This window comes from Mustela putorius, unplaced genomic scaffold (genome assembly GCF_011764305.1).
Source record: "Mustela putorius furo isolate JIRA1106 unplaced genomic scaffold, ASM1176430v1.1 tig00000592_pilon_pilon_pilon, whole genome shotgun sequence".
NCBI lineage: Eukaryota > Metazoa > Chordata > Mammalia > Carnivora > Mustelidae > Mustela > Mustela putorius.
The window spans coordinates 9,256,618-9,281,732 of NW_025421426.1; the positions used below are offsets into that span (position 1 = coordinate 9,256,618).

General features: G+C 48.3%; 1 protein-coding gene across 1 annotated transcript; it reads right to left on the reverse strand.

Annotated features, from left to right (window-relative positions):
• Positions 1-13,409: 13,409 nt before the first annotated feature.
• Positions 13,410-18,935, reverse strand: WFDC2 (WAP four-disulfide core domain 2). Its single transcript, XM_004746341.3, has 4 exons — positions 18,797-18,935; positions 18,095-18,238; positions 15,937-16,089; positions 13,410-13,569 (listed from the first exon to the last, which is right to left on the reverse strand). The coding sequence occupies exons 1-3, from the start codon at positions 18,873-18,875 to the stop codon at positions 15,938-15,940; spliced, it is 375 nt and encodes a 124-aa protein (XP_004746398.1). The 5' UTR covers positions 18,876-18,935; the 3' UTR covers positions 13,410-13,569; position 15,937.
• Between the last annotated feature and the right edge of the window lie 6,180 nt (positions 18,936-25,115).

Genomic DNA, 25,115 nt, shown 5'->3' on the forward strand with positions numbered 1-25,115 from the left:
TGAGTACAAATACCCAAATGGTCCTACAACATCAACTCTAGGTTCTGAGAGATGTTTTGTTATAAAAGTTGCTTAAGTGGAAAGATAAACAAAAATTGCCAGAAATAAAAAACCAGTCCACTGGATGCCAAATAAGCTGCATGGAGCCTGGGAATAATCCTTTGACATGATATTGAGGGTATAATTAAATTTCTTAATTCTGAGGTGCTTGCCTGGCTCAGTCAGAGGAGTGTGGAACTTTCAAGTTTAACCCCCCACATTGGGTGTAGAGATTACTTAAATAAGTAAATAAACCTTTTAAAAAATTTCTTAATTCACTATGATGGAGGAAGGTCTTCCAAATGCCCCTGCGGGCAGTAGCAAGATTCTCAAGGCCTTTAAAAAGAAACTTTTTGGGTACCTGGGAGGCTCAGTTGGTTAAGCAACTGCCTTCGGCTCAGATCATGATCCCAGAGTTCCAGGACTGACTCCTGCATCTGGCTCCTAGCTCCACGGGGAGTCTGCTTCTCTCTCTGAACTTCTCCCCTCTCATGCTCTCTCTCTCTCTCTCTCTCTCTCTCTCTCAATAAAAATAAATAAATAAATAAAAATCTTAAAAAAAAAAAGAAAAGAAACTTTCTGGGAAGAATAATAGAGTATAATTTAGGAGCACATATTAATGCAGATTTATAATCTGTTTTTATCAGTTAATAGTTTTGGGTGAATATTTTCTCATATCATCAAATATTCTGCAGCATGGAGCACTGGGTGTTATATGCAAACAATAAATCATGGAACATCAGGTCTTGGGATTGAGTCCCACATCAGGCTCCTGGCTGGTTCATCAGGGATCCTGCTTCTCCCTCTTTTTCTGCTTCTGTCTGCCTCTCTCCCTCTCTCAAATGAATAAATAAAACCTTAAAAACCTTATGGTATACTGTACAGTGACTAACATAACATAATAAAAAAATATTCTGCAACATAATTCCTAAAGGGCACAGAGCTTTCCTTGTATGGATAGCTTATATTTTTTTAAAGCAAGCTGTTCCACATCCTCTCCAACACTTGTTGATTCTTGTCTTGTTAATTTTGGCCATTCTATCTGATGTAAGATGGTATCTCAATGTGGTTTTTTTTTTAAATTTTTTTTAAAGATTTTATTTCTTTATTTGACAGAGAGAGATCACAAGTAGGCAGAGAGGCAGGCAGAGAGAGAGAGGAGGAAGCAGGCTCCCTGCTGAGCAGAGAGCCCGATGCAGGACTCGATCCCAGGACCCTGAGATCATGACCTGAGCCGAAGGCAGCGGCTTAACCCACTGAGCCACCCAGGCGCCCTCTCAATGTGGTTTTGATTTGAATCTCCCTGATGGCTAATGATGATGAAGATTTTTTCATGTGTCTGTTAGCCATTGTATGTCTTCTTTGGAGAAGTGCCTGTTCATGTCTTCTGCCCATTTTTTGACTTGATCAACTGTTTTTTGGGTGTTAAGTTTGAGGAGTTCTTTATAGATCTTGGATATCAGCCCTTTGTCTGTACTGTCCTTTGCAAATGTCTTCTCCCATTCCATGGGTTGCCTCTTTGTTTAGTCGACCATTTCCTTTGCTGTGCAGAAGCTTTTGATCTTGATGAAGTATCAAAAGTTTACCTTCGCTTTTGCTTCCTTTGCCTTTGGAAATGTGTTGAAAGAAGTTGCTGTGGCCGATGTTGAAGTGGTTACTGCCTATGTTCTCCTCTAGGATTTTGATGGATTCCTGTATGATGTTGAGTTTGGTAAGGCCACTTTGGAAAACAGTGTGGAGATTCCTTAAGAAATTAAAAATAGAGCTTCCCTATGACCCTGCCATTACACTACCGGGTATTTACCCCAAAGATACAGATGTAATGAAAAGAAGGGCCACATATACCCCAATGTTTATAGTAGCAATGATCACAATTGTCAAACTGTGGAAAGAGTCAAGATGCCCTTCAACAGATTAATGGATAAAGAAGATATGGTCCATATATACAATGGAGCATTATGCCTCTATCAGGATGGATGAATACACAACTTTTGTATCAGCATGGATGGGACTGGAGGAGATTATGCTGAGTGAAATAAGTCAAGCAGAGAAAGTTAATTATCATATGGTTTCACTTACTTGTGGAACATAAGGAATAACATGGAGGACATTAGGAGAAGGAAAGGAAAAGTGAATTGGGGGAAATTGTGTGGGGGGGGTGTGATGAACCATAAGAGACTGTGAACTCTGAGAAACAAACTGAGGGTTTTAGAGGGGAAGGGGGTGGGTGGTGGGTGAGCCTGGTGGTAGGTATTAAGGAGGGCATGTATTGCATGGAGCACTGGGTATTGTACATAAACAATGAATCTTGGAACAATGAAAAAAATTAAATTAAAAAATATATAAAAACAAGTAAAAAGAAACCCCAATTTACTTTTAAATGTGAAATATATTATCTCACATGACCAGATGTCCAACAATAAGGAAGTTTCTGGGTAAGGAAGGATGAGTAGTTTAAAAATGACATTCAAGCGGTGCCTTGGTGGCTCAGTCAGTTAAGTACCCAACTCTTGATTTCTCTCAGGTCATGATCTCAGGGTCATGAGTCAGGCTAAGTCAGGCTCTGCACTCATTGGGGAATCTGCTTGAAATTCTCTTCCTCACCCTTTGCCCCTCCCCCCACACACTCTCTCTAAAACAAATAAATCATTTTTTTAATGACAAAAAAAAGCAAGCTATGATTGAATGTTAAGATTTTTTATGGTTTTTCAATATAATAAGTAATGTTGCAAAGATAAAAATCACTGTGAAACATTTCAGATTGTTTAGTTGTGAGAAATTCTAAGAAGTAGAATTTCTGGATCAAAGAGGACATGCATTTTTAAAGCATTTTGATACATAATACCTTTCATTGAAATTTTAATAATTACCACTTAGGAAACACTTATGATGTGCCAGGAAGCAACCTTAGTGCCTTGCATACATTATCTCATTTAATGTCCTCAACATCCTGGAGAGGAAGATTCTATTAATAACTGCATCTTACAAATGAGAAAGTTGAAGGTCAGGAAGATAAATGACTTGCCCCAAATAGCAGACTGGCAAGGAATGAAGCTGGTGTTTGAATCAAAGTCTGACTCCACTAATGAAATACTGTATGGTAACTAACATAACATAATAAACAACAGTCACACAAAAACAGACACATAGATCAATGGAACAGAATACCGAGCCCAGAAATAGACCCTCAACTCTATGGCCAACTAATCTTTGACAAAGCAGGAAAGAATGTCCAATGGAAAAAAGACAGACTCTTCAACAAATGGTGTTGGGAAAATTGGGCAGCCACATGCAGAAAAATGAAACTGGACCATTTCCTTACACCACACATGAAAATAGACTCAAAATGGATGAAGGACCTCAATGTGAGAAAGGAATCCATCAAAATTCTTGAGAAAAACACAGGCAACAACCTCTTCGACTTCAGCCACAGCAATTTCTTCCTAGGAACATTGCCAAAGGCAAGGGAAGTAAGGGCAAAAATGAACTCTTGGGACTTCATCAAGATCAAAAGCTTTTTCACAGCAAAGGAAACAGTTAACAAAACCAAAAGACAACTGACAGAATGGGAAAAGATATTTGCAAACGACATATCAGATAAAGGGTTAGTATCCAAAATCTATGAAGAGCTTATCAAACTCAACACCCAAAGAACAAATAATCCAATCAAGAAATGGGCAGAGGACATGAACAGACATTTCTGCAAAGAAGACATCCAGATGGCCAACAGACACATGAAACATTCTCCACATCACTGAGCATCAGGGAAATACAAATCAAAACCACAATGAGATACCAACTCACACCAGCCAGAATGGCTAAAATTAACGTCAGGAAATGACAGATGCTGGCGAGGATGCGGAGAAAGGGGAACCCTCCTACACTGTTGGTGGGAATGCAAGCTGGTGCAACCACTCTGGAAAACAGCATGGAAGTTCCTCAAAAAGTTGAAAATAGAGCTACCCTATGACCCAGAAATTGCACTACTGGGTAGTTACCCTAAAGATACAAACATAGTGATCCAAAGGGGCACGTGCACCTGAATGTTTATAGAAGCAATGTCCACAATAGCCAAACTATGGAAAGAACCTAGATGTCCTTCAACAGATGAATGGATAAAGAAGGTGTGGTATATATACACAATGGAATACTATGCATCCACCAAAAGAAACGAAATCTTGCCATTTGTGACGATGTGGATGGAACTAGAGGGTATTATGCTTAGCAAAATAAGTCAATCAGAGAGGGACAACTATCATGTGATCTCCCTGATATGAGGAAATGGAGATACAATGTAGGGCGTTTGGGAGGTAGGAAAAGAATAAATGAAACAAGATGGGATCAGGAGGGAGACAAACCATTAGAGACTCTTAATCTCACAAAACAAACAGGGTTGCTGGGGGGAGGCGGGTAGGGAGAGGGTGGTGGGGTTATGGACATTGGGGAGGGTATGTGCTATGGTGAGTGCTGTGAGGTGAGTAAACCTGGCGATTCACAGACCTGTACCCCTGGGGATAAAAATATATGTTTATAAAAAAATAAAAAATTAAAAAAAAAAAAGAGTAAAAGCCTCCATCTGCTCCAGTAGGACACAGTAGAAATGGCCACAACCAGCAGGGATAACCACTTATCTGTTGAGCTGGGAGAAAGGCAGAGCAGGACAAAGAATGTGACAGCTGGGAGTGCATCACCCCCAAGCAATAGGCTCAAACTAGAGACAAAGGATTGGGAGATGGGGCCGGAGGAAGGAGATTGAGTGAAAGCCCTTGAGAAATCTCCTCTTCCCTATTTGAGCTATTCATAAAGGGCCCAACGTACAAAGGCACCTTGTGCTTTTCTCTTTTGATGCACGGATGAGCATATGACTACTGTGGAGAGATTTTGTAGAGTAAACAGATGCCCAAGTTCTGTCCCAACATGTGGATAAACCCCTCTTAGGAATAGGATACTCCATTAAATACCAGGACTAAACCCCAGCATAGAACACTTAACCAAAACTCAGAGGAGAGATCCCCAAAATGCCAAGAAAGTTTACTCCCTACCCCTAGCCTGTCCCTGGGCTCAGGACCATAGCTAGACCACAATATTCAACCCTCACACTGGAGAGATGGGAAGCCCAAAGGAGCTCAGTAAGGGATAGAAAGAGAAGAACCATTGTTTGGCAACCATTCAATGATCACTGAAACTGGCAGAATCATCAACGGATGTTAAAACTAATAAATAAAATTTTGAGAAGCAAAAGGATATTTACAGAGCTACAAAGCATATTCTGATGGATGCTTATTCCTTACAAGGGGGGGTGGAATAGGAATTTGATTGTGGAGAATCCTGGCAGACACAACCTTACTCAAGTAATCAAAGTTAACATCATCACTCTTAACAGAACAAATCAACATCATGTACCATCTGATGGTACACTGCAAAGAACACTCTGTCTCTTCAGTAGTATTGCTGCCAAAACCAAAAATGCCTAGCATGAATCTGATCATGAGAAAGTATCAGATAAGCTTGATTGAGGGACATTCTGTAAAATAACTGGCCTGTGGTGTTCCAAAATGTCAATGTCACAAAAGATTAAAAAAAAAATCAAGGAATTTTTCTGGATTAAAGAAGATTAAAGACAATTGAATTCCATGCAGGATCCAGAATTTTCTTTTCCTCTAAAGGACATTATTGAAACATCTGGTGAATTCTGGGTAAGTTCTAGAGACAGACTTCATGGGTATGCAACTAAGCCACATTGGGCCCTGTACTCGGGAGGACCCTGCACCTGAGGTTAGTGATCTGTGGTCATTGACTTGATATTCTCAGGATTTTTACTTTTGAATTTGTTCTTTGTAGGTGAAGACCATTAGGAGAATATAGGATACTGTGGGTACATGCAGCCTTGGCACAAAAGCCATCCCACCACTTGCTAACTTCCCCGGACGGATTCTTAGCAGCCAACTCTCGGTCTCCTGGCACTCTGGCTCTGCCCAGTAACCCCATTTCCACCTTCACCCCCTTGACCCTGACACCCTACAGTTGGGGTGGCAATTGAGTCACTTAGTGGGGAGGCCCAAGGTGTGTCATTGCCTTCACCTCCCCTGTGGGGGCATGGAAATGGGTACAAGGGGGTGAGAGGTGTGCACACCCTGTGACATTTTGGGGCAGGCTATGGCAGCCAGTGTCTCTGTTTGCACCACGGTGCATCTAGGAGGCCACTTGGAAGGGGCTAACCTCTCACGCTTTCCAATCCATGTACCAAGTACAGAGACTGAAATCCCTTGGAGATCACCCACCCATGGTTAGAGTGGGGGAACTGTAGAAAGAGGAAACTGATTTCCCCACCCATGGCTGGGGCATGGAACTAGAGCCAAGCATCAAGTGGAATGCTCGAGGACACAGGGCAAAGTATCAGAGCAGGGACCTTGGGCACCTCTGAAAGTCTTCACTGCCCCCAAAGTATCTTCCTGCCCAAGGGAGAGTGAAATTGAGTAATAAATAAGAAGCACTATGACAAGTCTAGAGAGAGACTCTACAAGAAAAGAAAAAGCATTATATGTGAGGACCTTTAGTGGCACATTTTCCCCAGCTGTGAGGACCAAGCCCCCTAAATTATGTAGCCAGTCCTGTCTGTTGATTAGATAGTAATATCATATCAATGTTAATTTCCTGAATTTGATTATTATGGTCCTATGGTTACCTAAGAGAATGCCTTTAGTTTTAGGAAATTGACTGAAGTATTTAAGATGTCTACAACTTACTCTCATGTGCTACAGAGAAATATACTATGTGGTGGAAGGTGTGGAGAGAGGGAAAGAAATGAAAAAAAAAAAATGTGGTACAGGGTACCTGGGTGGCTCAGTGGGTTGAGCCTCTGCCTTCAGCTCAAGTCATAATCTCAGAGTCCTGGGATCCAGCCCCGCATCAAGCTCTCTGCTCAGTGGGGAGCCTGCTTCCCCCTCTCTCTCTGCCTGCCTCTCTGCCTACTTGTGATCTCTCTCTCTCTCTCTGTGTCAAATAAATAAATAAATCTTTAAATAAAACTAAAGGAAAAAACTGTAAAACGTAAGCATGCAATGGATAGACATAGAGTATGTAGGAAATCTCGGCACTAAGCTTACAACCATTAGTCTGAAATTATGTCAAAAGTAAAAGTTGAAAGAAAAGAATACAATAAAGCCTAAAAAAGAAAAAAAAAGACAAAGAGAAATAAGCCTCAACTACATCATAGCTACCAAGAGGGTGGGATACAGTGTCCCATGAAACCACAGGCCAAAGTGACAAAAAGAACCGTAGGGAACAGGAACTCCCCAAGAAAGTTGGAGAACTGTCCTGCGATTGTGTGGTGCACCTCACTGGCATATGAATATGTCGAGAGATTTATGTCATTTCAAAGCATTTTTTAAAAATTTATTTGAGAGGGAGAGAGTCAGCACAAGCAGGAGGGAGAGGCAGATGGAGAGAGAGAAGTAGACGCCCCACTGGGGGAGGACCTCAATCCCAGGACCCCAAGATCAGGACCTGACCCAAAGGCAGATGCTTAACCTACTGAGCCCCCCTGGAGCCCCTCAAAGCAGTTTTGAGTTCTACATCAGACATCATGAATAAGCCAATGGAGAGGCTTCTGTGCTCCAAATCTCTCAGCCAGCCCAGGCACCTACCTACCCAGGAGTCTGTGTAGATTGCTACCTGGAGTTTGGCTCAAATGGGTCCTGTGGGCCAGGGGGAGCCCTGCCTACTGACTGGAAATCGCCAGCCTCCCATTCGTGAGCTCTTGTTTTCAGACTGATGGCAGCTGCCTTCCATTGCCTCTTCCCCTAGTGCCAAGATCCTGCCCATAATCCTAAAACTATCCCTACCTAACGCATAAGAAACACAACAGTACAGACAAAGGTTGATATCCAGGATCTATAAAGAACTTCTCAAACTCAACACACACAAAACAAATAATCATATCAAAAAATGGGCAGAAGTAGGCATCTGGGTGGCTCAGTGGGTTGGGCTGCTGCTTTTGGCTCAGGTCATGATCTCAGGGTTCTGGGATCGAGTCCCGCATCGGGCTCTCTGCTCAGCAGGGAGCCTGCTTCCTCCTCTCTCTCTCTCTGCCTGCCTCTCTGCCTACTTGTGATCTCTCTCTGTCAAATAAATAAATAAAATCTTTTAAAAAAATGGGCAGAAGATATGAACAGACACTTCTCCAATGAAGACATACAAATGGCTATCAGACACATGAAAAAATGTTCATCATCACTAGCCATCAGGGAGATTCAAATTAAAACCACATTGAGATATCACCTTATACCAGTTAGAATGGACAAAATTAGCAAGACAGCAAACATGTGTTGGAGGGGATGTGGAGAAAGGGAACCCTCTTACACTGTTGGTGGGTATGCAAGTTGGTGCAGCCACTTTGGAGAACAGTGTGGAGATTCCTCATGAAATTAAAAATAGAGCTTCCCTATGACCCTGCAATTGCACTACTGGCTATTTACCTCAAAGATACAGATGTCGTGAAAAGAAGGGCCATCTGTACCCCCATGTTTACAGCAGCAATGGCCACAGTCGCCAAACTGTGGAAAGAACCAAGATGCCCTTCAATGGACGAATGGATAAGGAAGATGTGGTCCATATACACTATGGAGTATTAAGCCTCCATCAGAAAGGATGAATACCCAACTTTTGTAGCAACATGGACGGGACTGGAAGAGATTATGCTGAGTGAAATAAGTCAAGCAGAGAGAGTCAATTATCATATGGTTTCACTTATTTGTTGAGCATAACAAATAATGTGGAGGACATGGGGAGATGGAGAGGAGAAGGAGTTGAGGGAAATTGGAAGGGAAGGTGAACCATGAGAGACTATGGACTCTGAAAAACAACCTGAGGGTTTTGAAGGGGCGGGGGGTGGGATGTTGGGGGAGCCAGGTCGTGGGTATTAGGGAGAGCACGGATTGCATGGAGCACTGGGTGTGGTGCAGAAAACAATGAATACTGTTACGCTGAAAAGATATTTAAAAAAAAAGAAAGAAAGAAAGAAAGAAAGAAAGAAAGAAAGAAAGAAAGAAAGAAAGAAAGAAAGAAAGAAAGAAAAGAAAAGAAAAAGAAACACACGGGTTTCAGATTGTTCATCCTGTGAAAAATTTCCAGAGGGGTGTTTATAGTGTGAAGGGCACAAACACTGGGGACAGAGCAGCCCTCAGGGCCAGGGGGGTGTCCCATCTTTTTTTGTTTTTGTTTTTTTATTTTCAGCATAACAATATTCATTATTTTTGCAGTAATGCAATTGCAGGGTCATAGGGAAGTTCTATTTTTAATTTCTTGAGGAATCTCCCACACTGTTCTCCAAAGTGGCTGCACCAACTTGCGTTCCCACCAACAGTGTAAGAGGGTTCCCCTCTCTCCACATCCCCTCCAACACATGTTGTTTCCTGTCTTGCTAATTCCCATCTTTGTGTGTCATGAGCTCACCCCAACAGGCCAGGTCTGGCTGGCACTAGCGTAGATGTCCCAGCCGCTAGGATCCTACAGAGACACGAGGGTAGTGTAACTGCTCTCCCTGCTCCTACATCGCCCCCTAGAGTCTATTCTTAACATAACAACCAGAAAGATATTTTCCCTCTTTTTAAAAATTTTTATTTTTTCAGTGTCCCAAGATTCATTGTTTATGCACCACACCCAGTGCTCCATGCAATACGTGCTCTCCTTAATACCCACCACCAGGCTCCTCCATCCCCCACCCGCCCCTCCCCTCCAAAAACCTCAGTTTTTTTCTCAGAGTCCACAGTCTCTCCTGGTCCCTCTCCCCATCCGATTTCCCCCAGTTCACTTTTCCTTTCAAACACAATTCAGATCACAGTGCATCTCTGCTCAAACCCCTTCCATGGCTCCTAAATTCCCTAGAATAAAAGGTAAGGTCTTTGCAGAGACCACAGCGCCCTCCATACTCTGTGTGTGCACCACCTCTCTGAGCTCATCTCCCCTCGTGACCCTGATGGCTCGCTTACTTCAACCACGTTAGTCCCCCAGAGGATCCTCGAATACTCGGGGCACACTCTGACATCAGGTTCTTAGGCCTGGAAGTTTCCTGTGCCTGGGCAGTTCTTCCCATGGATTGTCACAGGGTTCATGGCCTCCTTCACTCAGTACTTGGATGATGCCTAATGAACATTGTCTGTGAAGTAACTACCCCACCTCCACCCCACCCCCTGGACTTGCTGGTCCTCTCACCCATCTTTATGTTACTACCTGCCATAGTACACATGTGTGGGTTCATTGATCTATTGACTCCCCCCCCATTACACACACTGATACACACTCATGCACACATGCGCACGCGCACACACACACACCCCAAATACCTGCCACCTACAACAGAACACATAGTAGGTGCTCAATAAATATTTACTGAATGAGTGAATGCCTCTGCTTATGCTATTTCTTAGGCAGGGCTGCTCTCTACTGGTCTGTCTTTAGAACTTCTTTAATGTAACTTCCTAGTATCCTCCCAACCCCAAACTTGCACTTGCCTGCAAAACAGAGGCTTGTTTCCACTTGGGTGTTACCGCACACAGCCCTCTGGACTGGAGTACGGGGCATAGATGCATCAGCAAAGCCACGTACTGTTGGAGATGGGAGAATAAATGCAGGAGGGAACCCTGCCCTGAACTCCAGAGCAGTAGCAGGACCTAGGGACTCTGGGATGTGCCACGACAGTGACACTGCCATCTGGAGCCAGCACTCTCTCAGGATTCCTGGGCCTGGGAGCCACTCCCCAGCCAGAATTAAGCATTGCTGTGGTCTGGCTACACAACACACAGCCCATCAAGACCTGGGAATGGGGAGGAAGGGTCCAGTCCAGAGCAGTCCCTTCCTTCATTCCTTCATTTTCCGACTCCTCCAGCGAAGACTCCCAGAGTCCCTAACCTACAGCCGCCACCAGCAGAAATCAAAGAGGATCAAAGAAATGTCCTCAGCAGGGCACTCCTCCAAACCCATCCATTTTCTTTTTTTTTTTTTTTAAGATTTTATTTATTTATTTGACAGAGACACAAGTAGGCAGAGAGGCACGCAGAGAGAGGGGGAAGCAGGCTCCCTGCTGAGCAGAGAGCTTGATGGGGGGGAGGGGGCTCGATTCCAGGACTTTGAGATCATGATCTGAGCCAAAAGCAAAGGCTTAGCCCACTGAGCCACCCAGGCACCCCAAACCCATCCATTTTCTCACCTGACCCACTCCACCCCTCAACACTCCTTTTCCAGCAGATTCTTCCTGTTCATCACTGGGACCCTTGGTAACCACCACCCATGGTTCTCCTCACTTCCTCTTCCCCGGGACACTGCTGGGGCAGGGCTACCTTGAAAAAGTCTGCCCCCTCTCAGGGTTCTGGTGGAGGGTCCAAGGGCTCGTCTCCCTCCGACCCCTACTCAGGGTGGTCCTTGGCAGCCTTCTCATGCAGTAAAACCTCCACCACCACGTCTGCTATTCCGCCGCTGGCACTTTGTTTCACGAGTTAAACTGGGAGTACAAATTCACTTGCTAGCCCTGCTCAGGGGATAGCCGGTAGCAGCTGCCTAGAGGGTAAGGAGAGGAGCAGCCTGAGTGCTCAAGGTTTGCAGGGTGGGTAATGGTTGAGGAATGATGGTGTGCCTCCAAAAGGCATACCCTGCGTTAGACAGAGCCCTGCCCAGGGTTCTCTCCGAGGGCAAACCTGGGGAAGATGAGGAAAGAGTGGAAGAAGTGGCAGCCACACATTTGGTCCCTAAGAGCTAGATGCCTTTGCTGCTGCCTGCAAGGACTGGGGGACCCAAGCACGGACAGGGAGAGACGTCAGAAAAGGGAAAAGATAGAGAAAGCTACACTGCCATCTATCGCCAAGAGGAAGCCTTATGCCCTGAGCACCCTCCCTTGCATCTGGGAGACTCATTCACCTTGCATTCCTGGGGCCAGGGGCGGGGTGGAGAATACTTGGGGTCCTGCCTGGCTCCCGGCCTGGAGCAGGGACCCACAAGAAGATGAGACACCCAGCCACCAAGGTTTTCTGTCTCCAGATCATGGCCCTCAAGCTGCCCTGAACTCTCATATTCCAGAGTGGGTAGAGCAGAGAAGGAGGGGAAAGCTCTCCTGGGATGGGCAGAGGAACATTGAGCGAAGGGGATACAGAGAGAGGGGCCCGGAGGAGGGCCAGAAGAAGAGGCGATGGCGGAACAGGGGAGGATAGAGGGAGAGAGAGAGAACAAGGGGAAGAGAGAGAATATAGAAAGGGAGAACGGGGAAACAGGAGAAGAGTAAGAGAGAGAGAGACGTGAGGACTGAGACCTGAGTTAGGTCTCGGAGAGACCACACAAGAAACTGGTAGATTTGGTTTCACCCGTAGAAAACAGTTAGCAGCTGGCGGGAGGAGGTCAAGCTTGAAGGACCCTTTCCATTGTGTGTGTGTGTGTGTGTTTAACTTTTTGAATTTTGGTCCACGTGACTGCATTATTTCTATAAAATAACAGTTTGATTTAAAAACTGTTGACTGTTGGTTTCGGCTCAAGTCATGATCTCAGGGCCGTGAGATGGAGCCCCCTGTTGGTCTCTGCTCTCAGCCAGGAGTCTGCTTGGGATTCTCTCTCTCCCTCTCTCTCTCTGCCCCTCCCCCAAACAACTCTAAACAAACAAACAAATGAAATATTAAAAAATAAATAAGTAAAGATAAAGCCCAACAACCAGGGGCACCTGGGTGGTTCATTGATGAAGCATCTGTGTCTAGCTCAGGTCATGATCTTGGCATCCCGGGATGAAGCCCGGTGTCAGGTTCTCTGTTCAGTGGGGAGTCTGTTTTCCCTCTCCCTCTGCCCCTACCTCCCCCAACACGTGCTCTCTCTCAAACAGATAAATAAAATCTTGAAAAAAGCAAAGCAAAACCAAACCAACAACCAATGAAAAGACCCCAGCTTTGTTACTTTCTACCCACTTAACTGCAAACAAGTCACCTGGCAGACTCCTAGTCTAGAACTTGGGACAGTCATCAGCCACACCGAGGGTTGCTGTGGCTCGGGGAGATCTCACAAACAAGTCTCCCAGCCCTGGGTCCAGCACCCAGACTTGCTGTTCTCAAGCTCCCAGTAATGAATGGAAGTGACTTCGGAACCGATTCTATCCTGTCTGTGAGCCTGTTCTCTCTTCTGTCTCCCTCCTGGGGAGAGATACCCCCCAGCCTCTTGGGGAAAGTGCTACTACACAAGCCAAGCCCTGAATGTATGTTCGATGTTTCAGAGTTGATCTGGCTCTGGACTTCATGCCCTGATGACCTAGTCGTCCCCCACCCCCGACACCCCTCCTCAGCCCAGAGTCAGGGGAGCCCTGGACAGAATGATTAAGAATAGAGGCCATGCCTCACACCCTGTGCTGGAAGTGGTCACTTTATTGGTTGGAAAAGGAAAAAGCAATGCTCAGTCCTGGAGAGAGTGCAGAGGCCAAAAAGAGGGGAGGGTAGCTGGGCTGGAGCCAGGCAGGGCCAGGCAGAAACATCCGCTCCCCCACTCCTTAGGCTGTGGTGGCCGGAGCTGGAGGAAGAAAATCATAATGACACATCAACGACAATATCCAAAATACCAGCCAAGAGGACCTGGAACTTAAATTCTGGACCAGAGCTCCCCTAGTCTCCCTTTCCACTACACGCACAGCAAAGCCTTGTCTTCCTGAGGCTGGGGGGCTCGGCCTGCGTGGCTCTGCGGGTCCTAGACTCACCTCCTATGCTTCAGGCCATCCTGGGACATACCTGGGTAACCGTGTCTCAACAGACCGCAGCGGCCTTCCTGGGGGACCATGGTCATTTGTCCTCCCTGCAAGTCCCTCAACCACCAGGAAGTTCCACCTGCCTCCCTTCTTTAGGTTAAGCTGGGATTAGCTGGTCAAGGAGATCCTAGTGATCCCATTTTAGAAGCATAACAGTGGCAGCTCAGGGAGGTAAAAACTAGTTAAGTGTCAGAGCTGACATCTGAACCTGGGTCTTCCTGGCCACGAAGTCCAGCCATGCCCCTACCCCTTGGAGGCAAGAGATGGCTGGCATCACTGGAGAGCTCTGAGCCCTTGGGAGACTGTGGTTCCCGCTCAGGCACTGGAAGGACCCCTCGAAATAGCAACCATGAGGCCTTGGGCAGATCCTCCCCTCTCGGTGGCCTCAGTCTTCTCATCTGTGCAATACTCGGTCCCACCCAAGACCCGTCAGTCCCTGGGCTGAGAGCGTCTCGAGCTAGCCCCCCATCAACAATGAGATTTCAACCACAGGGTGCCTCCAGGTTCCTTCTCCTCCACTACTGACCTTCGGGCCATCTTTGAGGACGGACCCATGGTCATCCCTCTGCAAAGCCTGCTGTCTCTACCATTCCACACCCCCCCCTCCCCGTCCCCGAGAGGCCTTCCTCCTCTGCTCCCACAGCACTCAGCCCTTCCCTCACCACAGCACTGAGGACAGGCACTGGGGGTGTCTGTCCATCCGTCCGCCTCGGCCACGGGCTGCTCTGTGAGGAAGGGCCGTGGTCACCTTCCGTCCCAGCATCTGGCACAGCGCTGGATCTCCCAGTTTGGGCCAACCAAACGTGCTTTGGGCCTTGTATTTCTTTACTTAATCACACTTTCTCTAGGACTTAGTATTGTTTTATTTTTAGCTGTAAGTAGGGGAGAGAGACGCTCCACCATCCTTTCCTTGCACAGTCCGAGCCACCAGAGGTGATCAAACACAGCCCCCACCTGCCCCGGAGCGAGTGCTTGTCACACTTCGAATACACATTTGATGCCCGCCATGTGCGTGCATCCTGAAAAGCCAAGCTTTTGGCGAAACTAAAGATCAGTCTTTGGCCTCCCATTGGCCACGTTTAAAGAGCTTGCCACTTCCCCGTCCCCTCCAGGTCCTGTCCACTGTCCCCTCTCTCAGGACACAGATGCTCCTCCCACCGCTGACTTTCTAGGTGCATGCTACGGAAACAGAGTAAATCTTCTCTTTCCATGCAGCCCAGTTCATCAGCAAATACTGTCCCATGAATAATGTCATTCATCAGCGAAGACTGTCCCATCCACCTTCACATTATGTCCCAAACCCAGCCACTTAGCTCCCCGGGTCTGTCCTCTCCGGGCTGGCCTCTCACAGGAGCCTCCCGCCGGTCTCCTGCTTCTGCCCCCTCTGCAGTCTATTCTCCAGCCAGCAGCCTGAGCAATCCTTTTCCGATCTAAGCAAGAGCATGTCCATTTCCACAGAGGCAACATCCCCAGGTCAAGACCAAAGTCCTGTAGCAACCTATCAGGCCCCTGAGGAGCTGCTCCCTTTACCCCTGACCTTGCTCTTCCTGTGTTCTCTTTGCTCCCTTCCAGGCTCCTGGCTTTTCCTGAAACACCAGGGACACTCCTGATTTTGTACCTGCTGCCCCTCTCCGTTAACACCACCACCCTCCACCCATCCCACCCCTCCCTGAGATCCTCATAGCTTCAAGTTTTGGCAAGTCTGTGTTCAAATGCTGCCTTCTGGGTGGGACCTTCCCTGAGTGTCCCTGTTAAAAAAAAAAAAAAGCAGCCCTGCTTCCTGCCCACTCTGCCCCACCCCTACCCCAGCACGCCCATCCCTGTTCTGTTTCCTTTTTCTCCACGGCACTTTTCTCCTTCGAACATTCTACAGAATCCACTCGCTTATGTATTTTTCTTCCGTTGGCCTGTAAACTGCATCAGAGAGAAATGTTTGTCTGATTCGCTCGCTCATGTATCATCCTCAGTACCCAGGGCCGGGCACCGCTCAGCAGAGACTTGTCGAGCGCATGAAAGCAAAGAAATGGGCAGAGAGTGGAGAGCAGTGTGCTTGCCCAGGCCCTCCTTTTCAACCACCTTTACAGCTAGACAGCAGTGCTCTCTCCCTCCCCTTCTTGTCCCCCACCCCCACCTACCTCAGAAGACAGGAGTGACACAGGACACCTTCCCACAACCATTGTAGCAGCATTTCAACAGGCCAGGACACTGGCTGTCCACCTGGCACTGGTCCTGGCAAAGGCCGAGCTGGGGGAAGTCAGTGTTCACCTTGGGGCAGGAACCCTGCTTTTCTGGGGAGAAAAAGGAGCAACGGGAAGTGGGCAGAGAGGATGCCGGGAGATGAGTGCTTGTCCACAACGCTGCCTTACCCCTGTGTCACAAACAGGACAGCTGCCTGTCAGCCTTGATCCCGGGGGTACCTGGGGAGGCCACCTGCAAACCCCTCCTTCTCCTGTTCCCTCCATCCTTGATTTTGCAACCACCCAACACCATGCTGCTGGAAGAACAAAAACCAAGACCTGAACCCAGTCTCTGGACTGGGTTTGCACACACACACTCACACACACACTCACACAACCTCTGCTCCACTTCCTGGATCAAGGAGAAGGGAACTGGGCTCAATTCCCAAGAACCCCAAGAGTAAGCCCAACCCAAGGTCAATCACAGGCACAGAACTGGCTGATTAGCTCAACAAGACAGGAGTGGTTTCCTTCCCAGCACAGAGAAATCCATTCCCTTGAAAAGGGCAGGTCTGGTCACTGGGGTTCCCTAGGACAAAGGGGAATCAGGAACCTTTTACTAACAAAACACGCCCCTGCGGAGAGAGGATCTGCTCTCTACAGAGACATTTTCTGTGTGTTACTTCATTTAGCCCATGTCAGTCCCACAAAATTTGGGATTATCATTCCCATTCTGATGATGAGAAAGCAGAGGCTCAGAGATGTAAAGCAACTTGTTAAGGATCACACAGCCAGCAGATGGGCAGCTCTGAGATTCTAGTTCAGGAGGCCATCTGACCCTATCCCTCTTCCTGCCTCACTCGGTCCATCTGAGACAAAACAAAGAAACAAACAAACAAAAAAACCAGCAAAGACTGCACCTACAAGTAGGCATGCCTTCTGTCCCCCTCCACCTTACTCATCTGTCTGTCTGTCTGCCCCTCTCTTTCCATCTCAATCCTCACGTCTCCTGATCCTTCTCTCCCTGCTCCAGATTAGAAGGCTCCAGACCCAGTAGTTGCCCCTCATGAGCCAGTCCTCCCTCTACCTATGTCTGAGGTCTCTAATTACAAACCACCCCAGCCCCTACTGGCATCTGGGGAGAAATAACGGAGAGGGAGAATCCTGGCTGAAGACCAGCAATCACCACAGCCTGGTGCCCCAGGTCATATATCCCTGCTTCTAGTCCTCAGTTCTTCCCTGTGAAAAATGAGAAGCTTGGATTTCATCTTGTCTAATGCCACTCCCTGCTCTGATGAGCGTCCCCATAACCCCAGGGGAGACAGTGAGCTCTAGTAAGGACCTTCTGTGGATCCCCAGCTCTTTCCATAGTTCTCTCTCTCAATCTTTAGAGTGTTAGAGCTTGTTTTAAACACAGGAAGAGAGGAGGGGTGCTCAAGAATGAGTCCTGATTTCCTTCAAACCAGCCTTCCAGAAGGGGCAAAAGTTGAAGCCCGCGCTGTGACTCCTCCCCAACCAGGGAGTGACAGTGTGACCTTGGGCAAGAGCCTTCCTGTCTGACACTCACAACCACATCTTCGGGATGGGCTGGGCGCTCCTCTTAACGTGTAAAGCCTCTTTCCGTCTGGACAGAGGAATCCGGGGAGTCTTGCTAGGCCGGGCGCTCCAAGTGCTTCCCCCAGAGCTGAAGGACGCCCCAGGGGAGGGACTCCAAGAGGGCTGGGCGCCCCAGGTCTTGCGACCCAGCCCGCTGGCCAGTCCCGGACTTCCCGAGGCTCCAACCCGCAGGGGAGGAATCTGTGAACCGGGTGTCTTGACCTCCCGGAACACCGGGAACATCGTCCCAGCTGCTGCTTGCCCGGAAGCCCGTCATGCACCAGGGAATGGAATCCAGCCAGGGGTGGGGGACCCCCCCCCCCCGCACCCCTCCACCTCCCGCTGAGCTTCAGAGACGCCTTTGTCTCCCTGGGCCCGAGGAAGCACGAGAGCACCTGGTTCCATCCATCTCGACTCTGCAGGGGTCCCTGGAGTGGGGGCCCTCTTCCCGGATCCGGAAGCTCTGCCTCCTCCAGCCCACCCCGCCCTTCCCTGCCCTTCCCCGGGCGCCCCGGGTTACCGTTGGGCAGGTGGCAGATGGTGGCGCAGCCGGCCTGGCAGCACTTGAGGTTGTCGGCGCATTGGGCGTCAGAGAGGCACTCCTGCGTGCAGTTTAGGTCGGCCTGTAGCTGGGGGCACACGCCGGGCTTCTCCGCTTCTCCGCCTGGGAGGCGCACGGTCAGTGGACGCGGAGCCCCCGTCTCAGAGGGAGCCCACCTCCTGCGCCCAGGGCTGCAGATCTCAAGTTCCAAGGGATTCTCAGTCTCTGGCCCTAGGCGTCCCTCTTAGAGCCTTCAGAGGCCCCACCTCCAGGCCAGGCCCCCATACTTGGAAGTACGGGGTGGGGGGTACCGAACCCTCATCGTTGGCACCCTCAATCTTTAGGGACCCCCCGCACAGCTGAACATCCAGGAGCTTCCGACGTCTAAGCAGGGGGTTCCCCCACCGGCCACGTTTAGCACAGAGCCTCGGCCCCAAATTTCACAGTGGGCTTCCCCCCCTCCAGCACACTGGACCCCACACCCCAAGCTCCAAGGGTCACCACCTTCAGGACCCGGGGAATCCTCAAATTTTAGTCTTCATGTGTCTCCCCACTTCCGCCCCAGGAATCCCCATTTCTTCAGCTCCCAGAGAGACTACGTGCGCCTCGGCTGGGCCCTGTCCTGGCTGGTGCTCCTGGAACGGCCCCTCTGGGCCCCAGGGCTGTCCCCGCCCGGCTCACCTGGGACCCGCGGGAGGCCGAGCAGCAGCAGGCCGAGGAGGAGGACGACGGCGAGGGGACCCGGGCGGCAGGCGGGCATGGTGCTGCGCCGGGGCGGGGTGCAGGTGTGAGCCGCCGGGGGGATGCGGGGATTTAACCACACGCTGGAGAGGCGGGGCGTGGGGTAGGGGTGGTGCCGCGCCCGCGGCGGGAGGGGGCTCAGGGGCCACCGCGGGCGGGCTGCCACCTCAGACCATTTCACAATCCTTGGGGATCAGGTGTCACTCTTGGCCCCGATGGGAACCAGGAACCTGAGCAGCTTCCAGGCCTGGCGCAGCTCGACCAGCTGCAGCCGGACCCTTGTCCGCTCCTCCCTTCCCTCCTCCCCGCTGGGGCCCGAGCGCAAGGTTGCTGGCGGCCAGGGCTTGGTCCAGGATTCCTGGGTCTCCCTGTCATGCCTCCGGGGAAGGAAGGACGGGGCCCACAGGGAGGCAAATAGAGCTTGGGGATTAAGTGGTTCGCCCTGGGGCAGCCAGATCAGAGCGCAGATCCCCGTTTAAGGATTCACGACAGAGGTCTAGTGTAGTCACACACAGCACATGGGGGGGGTGGCTATAGAAAAAGCAATTATTGATAAATGAACCCATTTGACGCAAGAAACCGAGGCCCACGAAAGTGAAACACCTAACAATCTCAAGCGACTTTGGATGTGTGTTTCTCTTTTCCTCTTTTCTCTTCTTTTCTTCTTCCTCTTTTTTTTTTTTTTTTTTTTTCCTCCTCTTTTCCAGATCAGCGCTCTCTTGGAGGTACCTGTGTGCCAGGCTCCGCGCTCACCGTCTCAGGGAGTCTGACGATCTTCCCAGGAATAGGGAGTTACTGTTACCATCAACTGTATATGCCTGATGAACCAGACTTCAGGGGTTTAAACGCTTCTCCCAAGGTCCCAGGCCACGCTCTAGAGACAAGGTTTTGAACCCACACCTCCTTCCTCCAAGCCCCTTCCTTTTCCCCCCCATTCCGTCATAAATATTCACTAGGTGCCTACTGCCTGTAGAGCAAGACAACTGGGGGTGCAGGTAGAGAAAGTAGGAGAAAGGAGCCCTCTGTCTGGCACTGACCGAGGCGGTGGGGACAGGCTGTGACTCCCATCGTCATTGTTTCCTAGCTGAGGAACCTTGAATAAATCACTTCTCCATTCTGAGCTTCCATTCTGCCATCCACAAAGATAATGATGATATAAGAATTCAGGGAGAACATGAATATGGAAAGGCTGTGTCCTCATTGGGGGCTAGGTCCGCAGGATTGACATGGGAACTCCAGCCTGGACGCACAGCAGGGAGCAGATACACGGCTGGAAGGGCTCCATAAACGGTGCCTACTGCCACCAAGGAACCTGATCAGGATACACCGACGCCTGAGAATCCAGGCTGGCAAACGCCAGAACAGAGTTAGCCAGGGCATTCGACAAGAGACCCTTCCTGCTCCGACAATCTGAGATTCTGTAAGCCCCGGGAGGTTTTTGCCGCTGGAGGCTAGAGGGCATCTGGGGCACTGCACACTGGGATGATAGACGAGTAGAGCTTTGGTGACATGAGTGTATCAGGCCACTGTCCTCACAGATGACTTCTGGTAAAAGAGGTTTAGAATGACTCCCTCGGGGGTGACTGGGGGCTCAGTCGCTTAAGCAGCTGCCTTTGGCTCAGGTCAAAATCTCAGGTTCTGGATGGAGCTCCACATGGAGCTCCGTGCTCAGTGGGGAACCTGCTTCTTTCTCTCCCTCTGCCCGAACCCCTTGCTCATGCTCTCTCTCGCTCTCAAATCAATAAATAAAATCTTAACAAAATTTTTAAAAAGAATGCCTCCCCCAACTTCCCGTGCCCATCCTGGGTAATAGAGGGGTATTATAGTTGGGGGGGGGTTGGGGTCTATTTACTCCGAGCTCAGAGAGCAGTCCACAGCAACCAGGCAGGAACCAGGTGGGGGACAGCATTGGGCACGCTCCTGAAACACAGTCCAAGGCATGCAGAGGACGCTTTGACGAGCAGCCAGTTTTCGCCTTTGGACCCAATCAACTACTTACTGGACATTAAGCCTTGGGCCCAGCTTCCCGGACCTACTTAGCTCCCCAGTCAGGGAAACTGCCCAGCCACACTCCTCCCCAGCCTTCCCGGGTTCCCTGCTATCCAGTCCTCTCCTCTTGCAGGAAAGCAGCTTTGCCTAAGGCCGAGGGGATCTGGTTTGGCAGAAGATGGAGACATCTCCTCTGCCAATGACTGATGGCTTGAAAAGATGTTTCGCTTTTGTGATGCTAGCCTCTGTGCCAGGAACATTCATATGTTTTCCCTTCTACATAAAAAGTAAAAGGGCAGAGGCTTTAGAACCAAACATATTCAGGTCTAAGTCAGCGATAGGCTACTTCCTGGTGTTAAATGACGAAAGTTAAACCAAGTGTATTTTAAAGATTGAACTGGCTTTATTAATCAGTTCACGAATGGGGCAGCATTCCGTCAAGTGGGTAGAGGGGAGCTCCAAAGGGCCACGGAAAAGCAAAGGTTTTTAAAGTTAGAGAAGGAGCAGAAGAAAGGAAATTATTAATAAAGAACCTATTGTTTTCAGCAAGCTCACCCTCCCAAGAGGAGCAGAGGGGGTCTATCAGTAAATTTCCTAGCGCTGACCAGGAAATCCCAATGTTGACTGGTAAAATACGACGTTTCTAGGGGGTTGAGACTGCAGTCAGGTTAGGTATTAAGTCTTGGTTTACTGACTTGGGGCCCGAACCTAAGTTAAGCCATTTTGGGGGCCTGTGGTTTTCTTTTTAACAATTACTCCCTTTCGATCAGAATCTCAGCTTAACCAAAAGATATGCTCAAAATGTAAGGCATCAGCCTCACTCTCTAGCTCCGACTGGTAGTGCTCACAGCCCCTGCTGATCTCTCCTTGCATGAGGTACACGGGTCATGATGTTTCTGCTTAGTCACCATGATATTCACAGGTTGTGACTTCAGGTTCACGTGCTTTAAATCAGTCATTTTCTTCATTCCTTTTTTGAAGTTTCAGTGGTAGGGAGATCATTTGCATGGTGGTTAGCGGCTATGAACACACATTTAAAGCTTTTGAGAGGCTAGAACACAGCAGGAAGATTATTGTGATTGTTAGGAACAGGATACCCAATATTTGGAGTGTGCTTCGAAGCCAAGGTCCCCAAAGCAATCAAAATTAAGTAAGTCAGGGTGCGTGGTAGGCTCAGTCAGCTAAGTGTCTGTCTTTGGCTCAGGTCCTGATCCCAGGGTCCTGGGATTGAGCCCCGAATCAGGCTCCCGGCTCAGCGGGGAGCCTGCTTCTCCCTTTCCCTCTGTCCCTCTCCCTGCTAGTTCTCTCTCTCTCTCTCTCTCAAATAAATAAATACAATCTTTAAAAAAATTTAAATGAGTCAAAGAAAAACCCCACTGAAGGAGTCATTCTTTCAGGCCAAGTGGTTTGCTTAGTGATCTTATGTAAATCAGTTTTGACTTCTGCAGAAGTTTTAATCCCAGGATCGCAGGTGGTGTGGGCCACAGCAGACACCTACTGGTTCAGCTAAAAAATAATCAAGGGCTTATTTTATTATCAAGAACAACCTTGGCCAGAAACTCTAAGGATCTTTGTTGGGCAACTATTGCTTTGACGGCAAATGATGCAATTTCAAGAATTAAGAAGTTCCCAATCACAGCCTCACTTCCATCTATCCTTAATCAGGGAGGTAGGAAAGGAGTGAGTCTTGAATCACGAAAACCTCCTGGTAGATCTTTTGTAATTTAGGATGTACATTTCAGGACTGTCTTACTTTGTTCAAGAAAAGTTAAGGGCGCAGTTAGATTTTCCCCTAGCCTGAAATAAAAAGTGGTTTTAAATTCTAGGCATTACCCCCCTTAGCAGTGGCTGAGGAGATACTGATGAAGGTGCTGTTTTCCAGGCCAACGCCAGAGTAAAGGGAAGGAAAGGAAGGAGAGTGTCCTGTTTAAAGTATGAAGTCGATCAGTCCTCTTGGATGGAGGCCGTCTACCTGGAAGTCAGCTACTTCTCTTCCTTGTCAACTGGACTTGGAGGTCTCCAGCATCCATACAGGATCAGATAGTGGGTGGAAGCCTCCTTTACCTGTGTGATGTGTCCCCAAGGCTCAATACCTTCTAGTTTTGCAGCAGGGTTTGTCATCAGGAACACTTGGTAGGGTCCTTTCCAACGGGGCTCAAGGGCTGTCTTCCTCTGATGATGTTTCTAGAATACCCAGTCACCGGGCTTTAGACTGTGACCAATAGGTTCCTTTGAACCGGGATCTGGAAAGGCTTCTTTAACCTGTTGATGACAGACTTGAGCATAAGACTTTAGAAGCTTACAGTAGCTGTGTGTACTAGAAAGAGACAAGGGATCTGTGGAAGGTTGTATACTGATGGAATTCCAAGAAGTCTGCAAGGTTTTCATGAGGTGTTGTATGACCTGTCCAGGGAAGTGGGAGCTTCAGTCCCTGGAGATTCTAGAAGATCTATCCCAAGTGAGAAACACATTTTTTAACAGTCTTCTCCTCACATCATGAGGGCAACAATCTTGCAGCAGGGAAAAGGTCCAGCCCATCCAGAAAACATGTAAGAGAGAACAAAAACATTTTGGTAGCTCACACTTGGTGGCCATTAAAAAAAAAATCCGGCTGCAGGTGTTCAAAGTGTCCAGAGGAAGGAGGTCTAAGGCCCCTGGAGACAAAAACAAGTTTTCCAGGATCATGGACTTGACAAGTCAGACATTGCATAGACAGTTTTTTGCAATATTCTAGAAGTCTTTCCACCGATGTCCATTTATAATCAGAGTCCTCTTAAATGCCCTTATGGTGGGCGAAGGAATGCAAACACCAAAACGTGGAGTTTGCCAGGGAGCCAGGAAGAACCAAGCAGGCGTCTTGGTTTTCCCAAGGCCCCGTTTGTTTAATGTATAGCCATTGTCTATCCACCTTAATTTCTCTGTGTGAGGAGCTAACTGTTGCCTGGTTACCAGGACACCAGGATGGCAAAGGTCTGGCAATGAGGGGCCATTACTACAGAAGCAGAACGGACGTCACCCCCATGGGCCACGACCTTACAAATACAACGTAGAGAAAGCGTAGTATTACCGCTTATTTGACAATGTTTCCCACGCTGTTGGACATGTTGAATAAGCCTACTTACTTCAGCCAATCTTTCGGAATGTTCGAGGTTGAAAAGACTGAAGCAGACCAAAAGTATTTAAAAAAACAAAAACACACACACAAAAACAAAACCTTTGTCCTTTTAACAGAGAGAAAACCAAATGCTAATGTTGCACCAGCTTACTCTTGATATTACAACCTACTCATTCCAAAAGAAATTGTGCAAAAGATACAAATAAACAATTCACTAGTAAGTAAAGTAAAAGAATAAATAAATAAAACCTAACAAACAAAAACCCAGCAAAACCTCCACCTTACTCATTCCAATCTTCTCAGTCCTGACCACATATAAAATTCCTTCCCAAAGGGGGCGCCTGGGTGGCTCAGTGGCTTAAGTGGCCCACTCTTGATTTCTGCTCAGGTCACGACCTCGGGGTCCTGGGATAGAGCCCAATGTTGGGCTCCTTGCTTCGTGGGGAGTCTGCTTGAGGATTCTCTTTGTCCTTCCTCCTGCTTGTGCAAGTTCTGTCTCTAAAATACATAAATCTTAAAAAAAAAAAAAAAATTCCTTCCCAAAGATTTTTTTTTCCATGAAACTTCTACAACTTTCTTTTTCATATTCAAATGTTGCCGTCAGGTTTCCCTCTTTAAATAACCACCCTTGGGGGTGCCTGGGTGGCTCGGTTGGTTGAGACTGTGACTCATCATCTCTGCTCCGGTCATGATGTCACGGTCAGAATGATGAAGTTCTGGAGCTTAGGTGAGGTTCGGTGGGCTGAGGTTCGGAGCGGATGACCAAGAAAGAATTCTTGAGACCTCTTTGGTGCAAAATGGTGGTTTATTAAAGCACGGGGACAGGATCCGTGAGCAGGAAGAGCTGCTGCTGCCCCGGGTTGTGAGGGTAGGCATGTTATATACCTTGCGGTTGGGGGAAGGTGAGAAGAAGGGATGGGAGATTTCAACAGAGTTTTCACATGTTAAGGAGGGCCTACAAGGTGCCGGAGGGGAGGCCTTGCCCTTATGGCTTGATCAATGTCATCTTTAGGTCAGGCACTAACATCAAGATAGTTGGGAGGTTCTTGGTGGGGTGTTATGATCCTGCTGTCATTTACAGTCCCTTCTCCCTCAGCCTCCTCCAGTTTATGGTGGGGAGGGAGACATTAGGGCTTCAGGAACCGAGAGTTATTT

What these genes read in the sequence shown, in the direction of transcription:
- WFDC2 (XM_004746341.3), bottom strand. Translation starts at nt 18,875, where the DNA reads ATGCCCGCCTGCCGCCCGGGTCCCCTCGCCGTCGTCCTCCTCCTCGGC. An exon ending in CGGCCTCCCGCGGGTCCCAG is followed by an intron (nt 18,239 to 18,796) that starts GTGAGCCGGGCG and finishes TGCGCCTCCCAG; the next exon opens with GCGGAGAAGCGGAGAAGCCC. An exon ending in CATCTGCCACCTGCCCAACG is followed by an intron (nt 16,090 to 18,094) that starts GTAACCCGGGGC and finishes TTTTCTCCCCAG; the next exon opens with AAAAGCAGGGTTCCTGCCCC.